The sequence below is a fragment of the Mustelus asterias genome, chromosome 16 (assembly GCF_964213995.1).
Source record: "Mustelus asterias chromosome 16, sMusAst1.hap1.1, whole genome shotgun sequence".
Taxonomy (NCBI): Eukaryota; Metazoa; Chordata; class Chondrichthyes; order Carcharhiniformes; family Triakidae; genus Mustelus; species Mustelus asterias.
Window position 1 is genome coordinate 35,330,359 of NC_135816.1, and position 18,479 is coordinate 35,348,837.

The following is an 18,479-nucleotide window of genomic DNA, read 5'->3' on the forward strand; positions in this document are numbered from 1 at the left end:
ATGCAAGGACTTCATGATGGATTTGCAGGTTGGTGTCAAAATCCTGGATGGACAAATTGCCTTCTTGTTTGCTCTCACATGTTTAATAATCAACAGCTATGTTTCATTGGATTCATCAGATCTGCATGGTGGAGACTTAATCATGAACAGGGTTTGTGTTCCAGTTCTGTGCAATAAATTGGAATTCATGCTTTGGTGATCTGTTCAAAATAGGAGTTGAAAACCTTCAATGATTCAGTAACAATCATTGTCTATAATTATAGCAATGAATGGCAGCAAAGGTGTAGTATTATATATTTCTAATATTATACACCTAGTAATAATAAACCTCATTTTTAAACTCCCATTAGAACAGAGGTTTGTCCCAGCAGAAATTCCAGCCTCAATACAAATCTAGATACCATTGTGAAGAGTCTGGATATTGAAACCCAATTTAAGATTTTTAGGAATACGGTTTTAAATCCTAGTGCTATGACAGGATAGCATTAGTACTTCCAGCAAAGGAAAATGTTATTCTGTTTAGTTCAGGGCAGTGTTTGTTCCACAAAGTTACTGACAAAATAACAGCAATACCCACATGTTGAACAAGAAATTAACCAGTTTATTACAAATGTACTGGATAGGACAAGATGCTTAAACAGGAGAACAGAAAAAAACACAGGCAACAAAAAAAAAATTAAAATATCTGAAATTTATAGAATGGAGCTGGAATGAGATTATTTCTTCCCTTCCCAGATAAACACTGTGGTCAAATGATGACTATAATTTGCAAATCTTAACTATGCTGCAAAGCAAGACATGAAGTTGCTCTCTGCAGCACGAGGAATCTTCTTTGACAACATATAGGTGTGCAACTCATTTTGTACCTCTTCCTTCCCAGTATTAAATTTCTCTCCCTTGAGAGAGAAGTTTATTTTGGTCCATCTACCAGATGGATAAAATTGGATTTAAATATTGAATTTTGCTTTTCAGTACTGCACTCAGCTCTCGCTAGAGTTATAAATACCACCGAGGACAGTTAATTTCTCTATTTAAACAGGTCTTGAAGGAATACTTTGCAGTGGTCCCAACAGCCCAGCTCACAATAAAAAGAAACATTTTGTCTGAACCAGAAGCGATTTTGTGCCCACATTATGGTGAAAATGCATTACAAGGTAGAGGAGAAACCACTTAATATATTATTATAATCCCCATCAGTGAAACCTGCTGTCAAAAGTAAAGACAAAATATTTTGATTTCCAGTCTGTACTCATGACATCTTCGACCACTGAAATGGGTATTTTTTTTCTGTAGCATTTAAAGTGGAAATTTAAGAATACAAGGCGTTTTGTCCAATTGCTTCCCCAGAAACTTGGAATCAGAAGAGTTTCAACTATTTTGTTGGCAGGAAGCTGGAAAGTGTTTAAACCGCTTGCATCCCGTTTCAGTTTTGAGTTCAGAACGTGGAGCCATACTCTGTTCGCAATACCATTTAGAAAACCGAGATCAGAGCAAAAACTCCATATAACAAAGCACAAGGATATGCCACCAGTAATTGCTGTCCCTCCATTGCCAAGGCAGAGATGAAGATTTTAGACGCCGACAAACTGCACCAGCCAATAATCATAGCAGCAATGATTACGCCCAGCATTCCTCTGGTGGGAAAAAAACAAACATTAGGTAGTCCATGTGAAACATTTCTAAATAAATGCCTGTCTCAAGTTAAGTTTCCTTAAATACACCAAACATTTCATTGCACCTAATTTTCTTGTTATCATATTTCGAAGAACAAGTTTAAAATGTAGGATTTCCCATAATAAAATTGAACACATGGAAGAATTCAAATCCAGGTTAAATCAGGCAGGTCACTTAGCTTTGGCCATTTCCAGTAGATGGCAGTACAAGCATGGTGTAAAGAAGAGCACAATTCCTCGCTGAGTTCCATGATAGGAATTTGAAAACTAGAAAGTTGTGTAAAAACAGATTTGATACAATTCAGGAGCATTTTGAATTGAGACAAATATTCAGACTTTTTTAAAACAGTAGTGAAATGATGATTGTAAAATCTTAACGAGAGATGTGCTGATCTTCATTTACCGTCTGCCATTAACACATTTCACCATAAAACAGATGCACGATCACATTAGCATCTGCAGCTTATGATTAGCTAATTAAGGTAGTTAAGGCAACTTGTGAAGCAGCACCAAGGTGCAACTAAACATTTAAATCAAATCATACCTTTCATGTACATAGCTTCCAGATATAAATTGTTCAAACTTTACACTAAAATGTTTCTTACTTGTGAACATAAAGCTCCTTTAAATCAGCACATTTATTTTACAGCAGAACCAATCAGGGAGCAATTAAGCAGTGTTGACAACTTTTCAGATAAAGCATTTAATATGCTAATCACATTGTTGCATATAAACTTGGGTAAAGGTTCAGCAATTCACAAAACAAGTTTTCATTTTGACATAGATATATAAAACTGTCTTTGCTGGAGATAAATCATAACCTATTCTTTGAATAAAGATGAGGTACCAAAGACATTAAAAGAACCACTGCTCTATTATGGAACCTAAAATCCAGATAAACTCCCTGGGGCACAATTAGTCATTAAATATTTGAGCCAAATAGGTACTTGATACACCAGAACACTACATATCTTTGTGCCAAGCTAACTGGTCACAGCTGTAACCCTTCAGGTTCCACCTATCATGGAGGTGAGGATTCTTCTGACTTGCTTTAGATAATCCTGCAAGTTAAACCTCTAATTGGCAGCGTGGTCCTAGTGGGATAAGTCACAGGTCTGGTGAGCTTGTATGGATTTAGCTGGTTAAATTTCAGCAGTACCTATGCACACCTGAGATCTGGCTCTGCCAATCTACCCATCAGCATTCTGTATTTTGGTTTCAGTGAGGTGTCACTACAGAGAGTATAGGTACTTCAAAAAGTGGGACCAGAAATCCTCAGGAGTATGGAGATTTCTTTTTACTTCGAATCAGACTCTAACTGGAGTAAAAATGAAAATGTTCGAAACACTTTTGTCCTCCAAGTGCTGTCTTAGCAAGTGTAACTCATGCAATTTTTATTGCCCTATTGCTCCTTCCACTTGTCTTTCACCTCATCTACCTTTCATGGGGGGGGGGAAACACAGCGAAAGAAGGCAAGTTTTGATCCATTTTGAGCATAATGAGAGTTCAGAATTCTCCCTTCCACAAACACATCGTAGAAATATCATTTTCAAAGTAAAATGCCACTGTCGTGGAATGAAGGTGGCAAAAGAGCTGATGCAAGATTATTTAATACTGTAAAATTAATTTTACACCAATAATTTGTACAAATGCACCATTTTGCAATGCAGTATCGTTTAACAGGTCTGACACCGATTTTAAAAAAGCTGCGGTAGTCTTTAACTTTCCATCCATTGATTTGATTTCAAGCTTCTTTTACTTTGCTGTACAGTTGTGCTAAGAACACAGGATCTGTGCATCAACAACGAAGAGCTTGAATTCCATGTTTCCATCATCCAGCAGCCTATCTTGGTGTTTACACAGTTTAATCTAATCCCGTAAGCCTGAACCATTTTGTTGGAAAGAGAGTCAAAGCCAGCACATTCATCTTTTGTCCTTTGGTGTGCAGAAAAATATGGTATTGCTTTTGAAGGCGCAGATGGAAACCAGTAAATAGTTACAGCATTCAACCTGTTACAGCATTCAACAATAAGCCTTTGCTTATCGTTGTGAATTTGGCTTTAAATTCTACCATTGTTTCGATAACAGATCTGTACTCTGAAGCAGAAAAAGCACAGCATTTGGATCTATTCTAGAACTTCCATTTTGAAATTTGTTCCACGTCTTTCATCTCTGCTTGTAAGCATCTACAAACCCAACAAACAACAGCAGTGAGTCTTGCCAACTGTATAAACTAAGGGCAAGGATAAACAGGTGGAGGGCATTCATTACTCAAGCACATATAAAGAGGCACTCATGGAGTGCATCATCAGCCCCAGGAACGCCATTGTAATTTAATTAGATAAGTACACTTTAAATTCTATTTTTGTTCAATACCCCATCAGGGGCTGTCACTTTACTTAAATAAAACCCTAAATCAATTAAGAGCATATAAAGGGGCACTTATTGATATTGGGGTAGAGAGTAAGTTTAGGCGCTTTACACGTATAATTTACACTTTGTGAATCAATCTAAGCGGCGCAAAGACTGACTTCTGGTCTCCTCCTTCAACAAGAAGTTTAACAAGGTGGCAGAGAATAGTTGCCTAAAGATGAATGTTGCAAACAAAAAAAAAGACAGAAGATAACAACGTGAGTAGTTTCATGAAGAATGGCTGAAAGCGAGTGCAAATTGTCAGGGCATAAGGTTCAAAGTCTGAACTTTATGACTGGCCAAAGAATGAAGTGGATATGTGGTTACATCTACTAAACTGGAAACCTGGTACGACCTGAGAATCGACGCTTCCCAACAAAGGTAAAATCAGAACCTGAGTATTTTGTCAGCTGGATTCGGAGGAAGAATTGACTCGCCTATTAGGTTTCAAGGATGAAATTTATCCGAATGATTACCTAAATGCCCACATTTAAGTTGCTGGATTCTGATAAGGTGTGTCATATGGACAGTCTCCTGGTCTTAACTGGAGTTCAGTTGTGGGAAAATAAATTCCCTTTTAGGAACATAGGACATAGAAGCAGGAGTAAGCCATTCAGCCATATGAGCTCCTATTCTACAAGATCATGGCTGATCTGGTTGTGGTTTCACTTCATTGTGTGCCTCCCCCATAACTGCCTTCATTCTTCTCAATTCCAATAGGTATAGGCCCAACCTTCCTTCACAGGGTAATCCCTTCTTTCCAGGAATGAGTCGAGCGAGCCTTATAGGAATTGCTTCTAACACAATTAGGGAGGTCAAAACTATATTTCAGAAATGGTCTCATTTGGACAAAGACAGAAATATTTTTATTTTACATTTTTATAGAAACAGCAACCAGATTCAGTCTTTTACAGAAATACATGGGAAGGACAAAAGGCGATGGTTGACAAATGGAGAAATGGATTAGGGACCGGACTTGGGACACCAGCTAAGCTTCTGGCTGATAATGTTGGGGAATTTGCCAATGACATTGAGTGATGGGTGTGAAATCATGAATACTGCAGCTGAAAGTCCTCTCAGCAATGGATTCTGAAACGAATCTCAAGATGATGGATGAAATGCTACATAAAATAATAGATCAAGAAAAATGCAAGTTGACAGCTACACTAGAATGGGCGATTCATGAAAAGAATTTGCTTCAGATGGTTGGATGTCCCCACCAATTTGGGAGGAATTCCAAATTGCTTCCTGTGTTGGGCAATATTCAGCTTGCCTACAGAGCTGACTATTAGTTCTACTTCTTCTGCACATTTGAAAGTTTTACACAGAGTGAAATGCTTTCATTGAAGCGAAGGTCTCAGAAAAAAAATTGGAGAGTTCTATGGGAACATACAGGACCTTCTGAGATAAGACTTTAATTCCAGGGACATAGTGTATTTCAAACGGAGGGACACAAGGCCTGGCTGGTGAGGCTTCAGGGTCTAATGATAAGGGAGTGATGATCTAACATGGTGACCAAACAATGAGCATTCATTTGTCATGGTTAGTTGGAATTGATTTCAAACTCTGAGAACCTGAGCACTTGATAGAAAGCGACGAGGCATCTCTACCTCACACTCATGTGTTTTGTGATAATAGTTCTGAGGGACAGAACACAATAGTTCAGGTGCTGGATGGTGGTAGCTACGTGATCACAATACACAGGACAGCTATCACATCCACAAACCAATCGTCTAAAGTGGTCACTGAAGTGACAAATGTTCCAAAAGGGTCCAGTGATTGGAGGGATGAAACTATTTTAGGATGTGCAGGAAAAGCTAATGGACAGTTTAAATATTAGAACATAAAACATTACAGCACAGTACAGGCCCTTCGGCCCTCGATGTTGCGCCGACCAGTGGAACCAATCTAAAGCCCCTCTAATCTACACTGTTCCAATATCATCCATATGTTTATCCAATAACCATTTGAATGCTCTTAATGTTGACGAGTCCACTATTGTTGCAGGCAGGGCATTCCACGCCCATACTACTCTGAGTAAAGAACCTACCTCTAACATCTGTCCTATATCTCTCACCCCTCAATTTAAAGCCATGTCCCTCATGCTAGCCATCACCATCCGAGGAAAAAGGCTCTCACTATCCACCCTATCTAGTCCTCTGATCATCTTGTATGTCTCTATTAAGTCACCTCTTAACCTTCTTCTCTCTAACGAAAACAACCTCAAGCTCCTCAGCCTTTCCTCATACGATTTTCCCACCATACCAGGCAACATCCTGGTAAATCTCCTCTGCACCCTTTCCAACACTTCCACATCTTTCCTATAATACGGCGACCAGAACTGTACGCAATACTCCAAATGCGGCCGCACCAGAGTTTTGTACAGTTGCAGCATGACCTCCTGGCTCCGAAACTCAATCCCTCTACCAATAAATATTGGTTAAATGTCCAAGATGATGGTAAAGACATGAAGTTCATGGACCGAATGAATGGAGTAAAAGAATGGAAAATAGGAAAGTGCAGTGCAAGTTCCAATGGTGGGTCTGAGAACTACTCGTGTTCGAAAACACTCGCGCACCAAAGAGTCATTGAACATGCGAGAGAGAGATCTCGAAAAGTCCCGAAAGACAAAATGCAAGCAGAATCTGCAGCTTGAACAGTTTATATAATGAAAAGACGACAGAACAGTCTTGAGATAATACTTAGGAATCCTCATGACTATAAAGTTTTGGTGACCATAAGAAACAGGAACAGGAGTAGGCCATTTGGCCCCTCGAGCCTGCTCCCCCATTGAATAGGATCATGACTGATGCGACAGTTTCGTGTCCTTTCCTCATTACCCTTGATTCCCCTAACTAATTAAAGATTTCTCTCTTTGAGCCTTAAATATACACAAGGACAAGCCCCTCCCACAGCTCTCCCTGTGACAAGTAGTTCCAAAGACACTCATCCCTCAGAGAAGATATTCCTCATCTTAATCTTAAATTGGAGCCCCTTTATTCTGAGGATGGTTACCAATAAACTAGACGATGAACTAATGAAAGGCAAAACAACAGGAAATATATAGGTGAAAGGATTTTGTTTATTCTGATGTACCAGAGAGGGGATACCCAGCCTGGATTTGTACAGAAAAGGTCCTTGCAGATGGGTTTTATAAAGCTAAAGTGAGGCTATTGCTTTGAACTTTGTAGAGCAGCTGAGAGGTACAGATGTTTGGGTGCTACTGTGGAATTTGAAAAGTGCATTATTAATAAATAAAGTGAAATTTAAGGTTGAAGTCAGGCTTCAGTGGCTTTTTAATATATTGGTTCAGACATAAAGACAAAGTTCTGGTGAACTGGTGCGGCAACAATAATCTCTCCCTCAATGTCAACAAAACGAAAGAGATTGTCATCTACTTCAGGAAACATAAAGGAGAACATGCCACTGTCCACATCAACGGGGACGAAGTAGAAAGGGTTGAGAGCTTCAAGTTTTTAGATGTCCAGATCACCAACAACCTGCCCTGGTTCCCCCATGCCGACATTATAATTAAGAAAGCCCACCAACGCCTCTACTTTCTCAGAAGACTAAGGAAATTTGGCATGACAGCTATGACGCTCACCAACTTTTACAGATGCACCTTGGAAAGCATTCTTTCTAGTTGTATCACAGCTTGGTATGGCTCCTGCTCTGCCCAAGGCCACAAGGAACTACAAATGGTTGTGAATGTAGCCCAATCCATCACGCAATCCAGTCTCCCATCCATTGACTGTCTACACTTCCCGTTGCCTCGGCAAAGCAGCCAGCATAATTAAGGACCCCACGCACCCCGGACATTCTCTCTTCCACCTTCTTCCATCAGGAAAAAGATACGAAAGTCTGAGGTCACATATCAAACGACTCAAGAACAGCTTCTTCCCTGCTGCCATCAGACTTTTGAACCTTGCATTAAGTTGATCTTTCTCTACACCCTAGCTATGGCTGCAACACTACATTCTGCCCCCTCTCATTCCCTTCTCTATGAACGGTATGTTTTGTCTGTATAGCACACAAGAAACAATACTTTTCATTGTATGTTAATACATGTGACAATAATAAATCAAATAAATCAGAATGGGTCTGGAGTAACTGTAAAATCAGCAATCGTATTTAGAGGGGGTTATTTCTATCCTGTTTAGTCATGCTTAGTCAACACAGAAAGATGATGTCACATCTAAATAAAGAACAAACAAAGCAGGTACAAAGCTTGATTGGTCAGTTGGATTGGTTATGCACTCAGACAAGACCTGCTTATCTGATATTGGAACAAAATAGAACGATGAAGCCTCCTAAGGGAAAGGGCAAAAGAAACATTAAAAAAAATAGAGAAATGCATGCTAAGTTGCCATCCTTAGGTGGCTCGGAGAAAATGAAATTTTAGTGATGCCCCTATGCTAGTCTTCCTGATGGGTATTCGGGTGCAGCTGGTTATCTAACATTTTTGGTGAGTTAAACTGAAAAATGTTGTCTTTTAGCCAGGGAAGCTAAGAAAATAAAAAGGGTTGTTAAAAATACTTTAGCTGCAGAAACATTGGGTCCTGTGGAATTAATTTATTAGGGATTCTATTTGGCAAATTCGATACAAGTAGTGTACGGAAAACAGTTTGTCCATTGAATGTTATATCAATAATCATTCCTTGGTGGATAACATACTACTCTACAAAAAGCAAAAGTGAAAAATATTTAACCATTGATCTGGCTAGCACGAAGAAGAAAATCTCAAGATTAAATGGGTTGATGCAAGTCATCAATTATGATTGTTTCATGAAAAGGAGTGTCTGAACCAAGAGTATTGGGGGTCTGAGAAAACAGGTGTCTTTTTATTATATATAGAATATGGAAAATCATTCAATTTGTTTCAAAATACTGTTGTGAGCATTAAGATTTGTTTAAAGGGGAAAAAAATCTGTTAATTTTATAAATTAAAGTGAAACAAGAACAGGTGGAGGGCATTCATTATTTGAGCATATATAAAGAGACACTTACTGATACTGGGGTAGCGAGTAGGATTAAGAGCTATCCACTTGTAAATGTTTCACTTTGTGAATAAATCTAATCTGAGTAAAGACTGATTTCTGATCTCCTCCTCCACCAAATCACTTAGAATTTTAACAAGGCTGACAGCCGTCAATATCAAGCTAAACTAAACAAGCTAAAGTAGACAGATTCAAGTTTTTCCGTATTCGTCCTCACGCTCCTTCAATATGAGCACACAGTTGAAGGTGGCACATGGTAATGAAAATGCAAATACAAAAACATTCATGAATTCAGTCAGTTCTCCCACAAGAGGTCAGACCGCTCTCACAGAATAAATTAATTGAAACATCAGATCAGCATATTGTTCATACCAGTATACACAAAGTACACACTACTGAGCAAATGCCTATTCTATTCTGGAACAGAACTATCTGCACCGTTGGGAAGTCGGAATGAATGAAAAGCAAAGAATTGGATTAAAAAAAAAGAAACTGATAGGGATTTAGCTGCACTAAAGAATTGAGAGATGCAGAATAACTGAGTAGCAGGGTGCAACAGACACTTTATTAAGCAAAGTGGAAACTAGCAGTCGAGGGACCTAGATCACAACCATGCCTAGTTGCAAAGAAGAGCTCTCTCTCAGAATCAAGCTGCTGTGCAGAGAAAAAAAGCAGAAGTCAGTGTCAGACCCCCATAAGTTCTACCCCAGACGAGAAGAAATGTTTTCCAAAAGAAAGCTACAGTGTGGTAATTATTTGCTGGATTTAATTCATAGTGTTAAAACTTATGGGGGTGTTGCTTTCGGTATTCTCAGAGTTTAGGTAAGTAGATAGATTTGAATTGGGGGTAATTTAAGTATAATCATTAGTGTAGTTAATTGCAAATGCTGTTCTTTACTGTTGCCTTTCGTATTGTGTGTTTTAAAGTTTAATAAACATTTTGTTATTTGAATAATTTACAAGAAGACTGACCCCTGTTCCTCATCAGGATTCATCTCTTTTCTCACATTTCTTCTCCAAATAGTGAAAAAAGTTAAGAATTGGCATTCCAAGTTTCCCTTCTGGGATTTGGGATGCCTTTGCACTGAGCATCAGCAGGGTTCATAATCACACATGTAGGAAAGCATATGTATATTCAAAATATCTATCCATCATCATGTATATAATAAAATGATAGGGTTCACACAAGAATATTTCCAACAAAATTATACAAGACAAATCTTTTCCTTGTTCTTACATTTAAAAATGAAATTGTGTCGCTGCGACGTTTAATTAAAAAGTTTATGTTAGCATTTAAATGGTTGGATACTTACTGCAAGGAGAAAATTACAGCAAAACTTGACAGGATAATCATTGGAAGCAGGCAATATCCAAGGACGCTGGCCACACAGCCAAAGGACACACCAGTCATACTCATCAAGTTCAACAGACAGTACATACCGAGACACCCAATAGCACTGATGCCATACACATAGCCAAACTGGATTTTACCAACCTAGAGGGAATTAAAAAGGCAATGTTTATTCTGATATAGAAATATCTTACATAATTACTAAGTACCATATAGCTGGTTTCTATGTTGTCTTTGAGGCAGTACAGAAAGCATCACATTTATAAGATGAACTATGGTAAAATACTGCGATCAAAACAACAGGCTCGCAGCCATGAAAAATCAGTATTGGTATGGATCTAATGGTTTCCTCAGATCTCAGATTCAGTATTTATGATGGAATGTCTTCTCCATGCTGCGAAATTTACAACCAACTATATAGGGCATAAAATTTCAGATTATTTACCAGAACATCACAGTGCACGCACTCCTTGCCACTAACTTTATTCCCTTGTTGCAACTGTTTGATAACATTTTCTACAGTAAATTGAAAATCAACATTTCCTACACAACGTAGTTAATATACTCTGGCTATTATGTGACCCTGAGAAGTATTTTCTTCTTTACTGTAAAAATTTTCCTGAGGTTTGTTACTATTGAATGTGTATATATACTAACAGAAAGCAAAGAGTGGGGACAAATGGGTGTTTTTCTGGTTGGCTATCAACGACTAGTAATGTGCCTCAGTGATCAGTGTTGGGACCGCAATTGTTTACAATTTACATAGATGATTTGGAGTTGGGGGCCAAGTGTAGTGCGTCAAAGTTTGCAGATGACACTAAGATGATTGGTGAGCAAAGTGTGCAGAGGACACAAAGTCTGCAAAGGGATATAAACAGTTTGAGTGGGCAAGAGTCTGGCAGATGGAGTACAATGTTGGTAAATATGAGGTCACCATTTTGGTAGGAAGAGCAGCAAAATGGACTATTATTTAAATAGTAAAAAATTGCAGCATGCTGCTGTGCAGAGGAACCCGGGTGTCCTAGCACATGAATCACAGGTGCAGCAGGTAATTAAGAAGGCAAATGGAATTTTGTCCTTCATTGCCAGAGGGGTGGAGTTTACAAACAGGGAGGTTATGTTGCAGCTGTATAAGGAGCTGGTGAGGCCACACCTCAAGTACTGTTTTAGTCTCCTTGCTCGAAAAAGGATGTACTGGCACTGGAGGGGATGCAGAGGAGATTCACTAGGTTGATTCCGGAGTTGAGAGGGTTGGCTTATGAGGAGAGACCGAGTAGACTGGGATATACTCATTGGAATTTAGAAGAATGAGGAGGGATCTTATAGAAACATAAAATTATGAAGGGAATAGATAAGATAAGCAGGGAGGTTGTTTCCACTGGTGGGTGAAACTAAAATTAGGAGGCATAACCTCAAAATAAGGGGGAGCAGATTTAGGACTGAGCTGAGGAGGAACTTCTTCACCCAAAGAGTTGTGAACCTGTGGAATTCCCTGCCCAGTGAAGCAGTTGAGGCTAACTCGTTGAATCTTTTTAAGACAAAGATAGATAGATTTTTGAACAGTAAAGGGATTAAGGGTTGTGGTGGCAGGCAAGTGGAGCGGAGTCCATGAAAAGATCCGCAATGGTCTTATTGAATGGCAGAGCAGGCTCGAGGAGCCAAATAGCCTACTCCTGCTCCTAGTTCTTACGTATATGATATATATTTAAACATCAACAGGCCCTGGGCAACCCCCCAGGCAAATTAGTAGCAAAGCATAAAAATGTTGCTGCAAATTTGTCTTGCAGTTCAAATGGACGCTTTGGGCAGCTTACAAACTTTCACTGCACTAAACCCACACTACACCTGATTTTGAGCTTAATGCTGAACTTGGATGCTACAAAATGTTCTTATTCTCAGGACTGCAGTGCCACCTTGGTATATACAAAAGCTCAAGGATAATCTATTAATTTTACTCATCTCTACATCACCTTAATTCAGAAAAGAATCCTGATGTTAAGAAGTACTTCTGCAATAGCTTGACCTCTGGTACTTCGCAAAAGTGGATAGTCTTCGTCAGTAAGCAAGTGTTGAAGGGGGAGGGATGGTTCAACCAAAGAGTTACCATGGCTAAGTGTAGCCATGTGGTTTTTACCCTCAGTTAATGCTGATGGAAACACTTTCAGCAAGGGTCACTGGGTGAGAATCAGAAGCACGAAGCTGGGTTGCTTCCGTGAGCTTAAAAGGACATTAAAAAAAGTAATTTTGGATCACAAGGCAATTTCAGTCAGGATAACGCCAATAACTTTTTAGAAAATGGCAAAGGAAGTACCAGAGGTCAAGCTATTGCAGAAGTACTTCTTAACATCAGGAATCTTTTCTGAATTAAGGTGATGCAGAGATGGGTAAAATTAATAGATGTATATACCAAGGCTCGAGTTAGCATATGAGCAATAGTTTGCAATTAACGTCAGTTTATGGAGAGTGCAGGAAAATATTGGATTAGATGAGTCTAGGAATTAGCAACAACAGATGAAAGTTTCAGCAACAGATGTGTAGAGGCACTGACTGAAATTGGCCATCATGGCTATGGAATGGATATGGGGATGGAATTTAGTTCAGTATCAAATAAGGAACCATGGTTGAAAACAACTGTTTCAGCCTCAGACAGTGGCCAGGGAAAGGGATATAGTCCAAAAACTATATTCCTGGATGCTGGAAATTTGAAATAAAAGAAAACATGTTGGAAATACTCGCTCAGGTAGCATGCGTGGAATGAGAAACAGCTAATGTTTCAAGTCAATGATTTCTGACCGAACTTCACCAACCTAAAACTCTTGTTCTTTCTCCATATACACTGTCTGACCTGTTAAGTATTTCCTGTGATTCCAGCTTTTATTTAAGGGTTGGAGTTGGTGGCAAGGGTCAAAGACAATGCCTTCAATGTTTTTAATATGTAACTAAAGGAAATTTCTGCTTTGGGTGTCAGACAAGCAGCATGCTATCAGCATAACAGTTAGGCCCAAAGCAGCGTAATGCGATTAGTTTATCAGCAAAATACCAAACACTGCATACCAGTAATAAAGTGGCTCCGAATGCCAAACAGAAAACCATGGGCCCAGCCAGGTCAGTTTCATTCATAATGCTTCCATCTGCTGCTTTCAGTGGATGGAGGACAGTCAGTGTTTTCTGCCAGATGTGGTCAAAGTTAATTCCCAGTTCTACAGAATTATAGAATTTAAAAGAAAATCAAAGTCAAACAGGGCATTAAAAGCAAGAAAATAAAACCATGGAATAAGTGACTGATGAATGTACTTTCCAGTTAAGTACTAACATGAATACTACTTGGAAAAATAACACAAACATGATGAAAGTTTTAAACAGAAACCCCATATAATTAAATCAAATCAATTGCATGGACATTATGCTTGTGAGGCAAACATTCAACATAAATGTTACTTTCCTGCAGGTTACATTGAAAAGTTAACAATGTAAATGTATGTGATTTTTTTCCGGTAATGGGCAGAGAGAAATAACTAGACCAAATCCCTACTGGTATATCAGCAACTAATGAAGGTTGGAAGGTCAGAGATGGGCGTGGTGGTGGGGGTGGTGGCTGCAGCCTGAAGCATGCAATTAGATAGGTATGCTAATCAGGTCCAAACACACCAACTATTAGGTCACAAAGGTTAGTGGGTGTGCTTACTGTTCCTTATTTCACAGTACTAAGCTGTTAGTTTATAGCAAGTACCTGGTTGGCTGTAGAGATTCGCATTCTAATCAGTATTCTGTAACTTGATTTTGTGTCTGTGCCCTGTTTGAGAGCAGATTTCCACTCCATCTGACGAAGGAGCAGCGCTCCGAAAGCTAATGGCATTTGCTACCAAATAAACCTGTTGGACTTTAACCTGGTGTTGTTAAAACTCTTACTGTGTTTACCTCAGTCCAACGCCGGCATCTCCACATCAGTTTATAGCAAACTAGAGCAGGACGTACTCATTAATGGTAGGGCATTGGGGAGTGTTACAGAACAAAGAGATCTAGGGGTATATGTTCATAGCTCCTTGAAAGTGGAATCACAGGTGGACAGAGTGGTGAAGAAGGCATTCAGCATATTTGGTTTCATTGATCAGAACATTGAATACAGGAATTGGGATGTCTTGTTGAAGTTGTACAAGACATTGGTAAGGCCACACTTGGAATACTGTGTACAGTTCTGGTCACATTATAGAAAGGATATTATTAAACTAGAAAGAGTGCAGAAAAGATTTACTCGGAGGCTACCGGGACTTGATGGTTTTGAGTTATAAGGAGAGGCTGGATAGACTGGGACTTTTTTCTCTGGAGCATAGAAGGCTGAGGGGTGATCTTATAGAGGTCTGTAAAATAATGAGGGCCATTGATCAGCTAGATAGTCAATATCTTTTCCCAAAGATAGAGGAGTCTAAAACTAGGGGGCATAGGTTTAAGGTGAGAGGGGAGAGATACAAAAGTGTCCAAAGGGGCAATTTTTTCACACAGAGGGTGGTGAGTGACTGGAACAAGCTGCCAGAGGTTGAGTAGAGGCGGGTACAATTTTGCCTTTTAAAAAGCATTTAGACATTTACATGGGTAAGATGGGTATAGAGGGATATGGGCCAAATGTGGCCAATTGGGACTAGCTTCGGGGTTTTAAAAAAAAGGGCAGCATGGACAAGTTGGGCCGAAGGGCCTGCTTCCATGCTGTAAACCTCCAGGACTCAAAGGTTTGGAAACCAGTCAGCTCCTTAGCTATGCAATTGCACATTGACACCAATCAAGGATGGAGTAGTAAAGGAATTTGCAATACTTCAAGAAGCATTAATTTTGTTTTACAAAATACTTTTCAAACTCAATACTTTGTACATAGATGCAAAGTGCTACACCAGCCACAATTTACTCTTCTTCACTCCCAGAGTTAAGATTGAAATAAGTTGGAAACACAGGTAACATTAACATATAATAAGAAACTCAGACATGTATAAGTGCCACAAATATACTATCCTTTAGCTGGGGGAGACAGATCACTGCTAAGCAAACCGTCAGGCACAAAGCACACAAATTTAAAAATATTTGGTAAACATTATTCTTGCATGTTAAGTCGAAGATTTATGCAGTTGGAATCTAGCCACATCCCATTGGATTGGTAAATATAAAAACCACAGGTCACACAATGTACTTTTACAGCAGTTCTACATCTTGTTGCAAGTTCCTTACAGAAGTAAAAAGGCAATGCCGCTTTTTTACCTTCTAGTAATGGTGCTTCGTCCTCAAAACTGTTACCGTATACTGACTGTGGAGAGCTAGGAGTGAAGGTTGGTGTAGGTTGATAGATTTGTCCTGTGTATGGCTGTTGTGACCCTGTTGGATAAAAATATCCAGCTTGCTGCGTGTGACTATCATACTGCCTGTACGCAAAAAAAAGGATAATAAAAATCATTAGACATCCTACCTATCACACTTTCTGACCATCATAACAATTAAGATATCAAGTTTCTATCAGCCAAATAAAAGAAAAATTCCATTCCTCTTTGCTTCCAACTTGTATCCACCTCCTGCTCAGAGATTCTATTTTTTGAAGGTGCTAAAAACGGTGCCCTCAGAGCCTTCATTTACATGGAGAGACTGAAAATGGGATTATTTCCAGAGCAGAGAATGTTAAAATGTGATTTGTCAGGTGGTGTTCAGAATCATCAATGGTTTTGATGAAGTTAATAAGGAGACATACTTGCAAACACAGAAGGGTCAGCAATCAGAGGACACAGATTTGAGGTGATTAGCCAAAGCGCGAGAAATGACGAGGAAATTTTATTTTTAAAAAGTGAGCTGGACAAAGGGGGAAAACGAGCTTTTTGATTTGATTTGTCACATGTATTAGTATACAGTGAAAAGTATTGTTTCTTGCGCGCTATACAGACAAAGCATACTGTTCATAGAGAAGGAAACGAGAGTGCAGAATGTAGTGTTACAGTCATTAGCTAAGGTGTAGAAAAAGATCAACTTAATGCAAGGTTCAAAAGTCTGATGGCAACAGGGAAGAAGCTGTTCTTGAGTTGGTTAGTACGTGATCTCAGACTTTCGTATCTCTTTCCTGATGGAAGAGAGAACATCTGGGGTGTGTGGGGTCCTTAATTATGCTGGCTGCTTTGCCGAGGCAGCGGGAAGTGTAGACAGAGTCAATGGATGGGAGGCTGGATAGCGTGATGGATTGGGCTACATTCACAACCTTTTCGTAGTTTCTTGTGGTCCTGGGCAGAGCAGGAGCCATACCAAGCTGTGATAAAACCAGAAAGAATGCTTTCTATAATGCATCTGTAAAGCTTGGAGAGAGTCGTAGCTGACATGCCAAATTTCCTTAGTCTTCTTAGAAAGTAGAGGCATTGGTGGGCTTTCTCAACTATAGTGTCGGCATGGGGGGGGACCAGGACATTTGTTGGTGATCTGGATACCTAAAACCTTGAAGCTCTCGACCCTTTCTACTTCGTCCCCGTTAATGTGGACAGGGGCATGTTCTCCTCTACGCTTCCTGAAGTTGATGACAATCTCCTTCGTTTTGTTGACATTGAGGGAGAGATTATTGTCACCGCACTAGTTCACCAGATTCTCTATCTCATTCCTGTACTCTGTCTCGTCATTGTTTGAGATCCGACCCACTACAATGGTGTCATCAGCAAACTTGAAAATCGAGTTGGAGGGGAATTTAGCCACACAGCCATAGGTGTATAAGGAGTATAGTAGGGGGCTGAGAACACAGCCTTGTGGCGCACCGGTGTTGAGGATGATCATGGAGGTGCCTATCTTTACTGATTGTGGTCTGTGGGTCAGGAAGTTCAGGATCCAGTCCCAGAGGGAGGAGCCAAGGCCCAGGCCACAGAATTTGGAGATAAGCTTCGTTAGGAAGTAGGACTCTTCCAAAGAGTGGGCAGCATGGGCCAAATGGCCTCCTGGACTATATTAGTCTATGATTCTATTTTCGGCATCATACTTCTCACAATTCTTCACTATGGCTACTTTCTCTTTTAATTCATTTGAATCTTTGACTTAACAGAAATGGGAAAGAAAGAATTCAGAGATCAATCATTTTTGCTCACATAGCTTAGAGGGAATTTAGGTCATGGCTTCAAAAGACATTTCACAAGAGAAAAGATCAGATCCAGCACTCCATGTATTTCATCTAGTTTAATGCTATGAGTATAAAATTAGAAAATACCAATGAAGATTAATTATGCTTAATTTTCACTGCCAATGACTGAAATTCCTTGTGCTGTAATTAGGGAATAGTCTCCTCAAATGGCAGATGAATCACAGAGTGACACAGCACAGGAGGCCATTCAGCCTATTACACCCAGGAGGGACTAAGAAGAAATGATGTTTGCAAATTAAAAGTTATTTGATCCATAAGGTGGCCAAACACCACCGTAAATATTACAAAGCATTCAAATTGTCCTTCTTCATATAAATCCTGCTTGCACTGCCAGGAGCAGAAATGGCACCAGAGTCTAGCCCCCAACAGTGAGCCACATTAATGAGGATTTTTCTGTGGTAACCCTGTCACAGCAACCTGTACTGCACAGGAACATTCACTAATGCAGGTCACTATAAACAGCAAATGGACGAAAAATACTAAAGCCCTCTGGTAAGCCTATCACAGTTAGTTCCAGCCACTGACCTGTTCTGGTTAGGATCCCCTGCAGCACTGTGGTCATAAGCAGCTTGTCCTGGGTCATCAATGCTATAACTTGACTGAAAGAAATCTGTGTTGAAATTATTAAACTCAGCCATTGTAATAACTCCCTACAAGAAAAAGAGAAAGAAACAAGTCTTTAACCCCTTGGAACAAAGTAATCGAGATTCTTCCTGGTAGATATTATACATGTGGAGATGCTGGCGTTGGACTGGGGTAAACACAGTAAGAGTTTTAACAACACCAGGTTAAAGTCCAACAGGTTTATTTGGTAGCAAATGGCATTTGCTACCAAATAAACCTGTTGGGCTTTAACTTGGTGTTGTTAAAACTCTTACTAAGATATTTCACAGACATTGAACTGA

The 18,479-nt window shown here is 39.5% G+C and overlaps 1 protein-coding gene across 7 annotated transcripts in view; it reads right to left on the reverse strand.

The window, feature by feature from the left end:
* Positions 1 to 576: 576 nt before the first annotated feature.
* LOC144505093 (protein YIPF5-like) overlaps positions 577 to 18,479 on the reverse strand; it is a 113,030-nt gene continuing 95,127 nt past the window's right edge. For 6 of the 7 annotated variants that reach the window (XM_078230897.1, XM_078230896.1, XM_078230900.1 and 3 more), the window contains 5 exons: positions 18,100 to 18,224; positions 15,678 to 15,838; positions 13,488 to 13,633; positions 10,396 to 10,577; positions 587 to 1,634 (listed from right to left, as the gene is read on the reverse strand). In XM_078230897.1, the coding sequence (XP_078087023.1) occupies positions 1,472 to 1,634; positions 10,396 to 10,577; positions 13,488 to 13,633; positions 15,678 to 15,838; positions 18,100 to 18,224 (777 nt within the window). In that variant the 3' untranslated portion in view covers positions 587 to 1,471. Of the gene's footprint in view, positions 1,635 to 10,395; positions 10,578 to 13,487; positions 13,634 to 15,677; positions 15,839 to 18,099; positions 18,225 to 18,479 lie in introns of all 7 variants that reach the window. The other variant, XM_078230898.1, reaches the window with a different exon arrangement.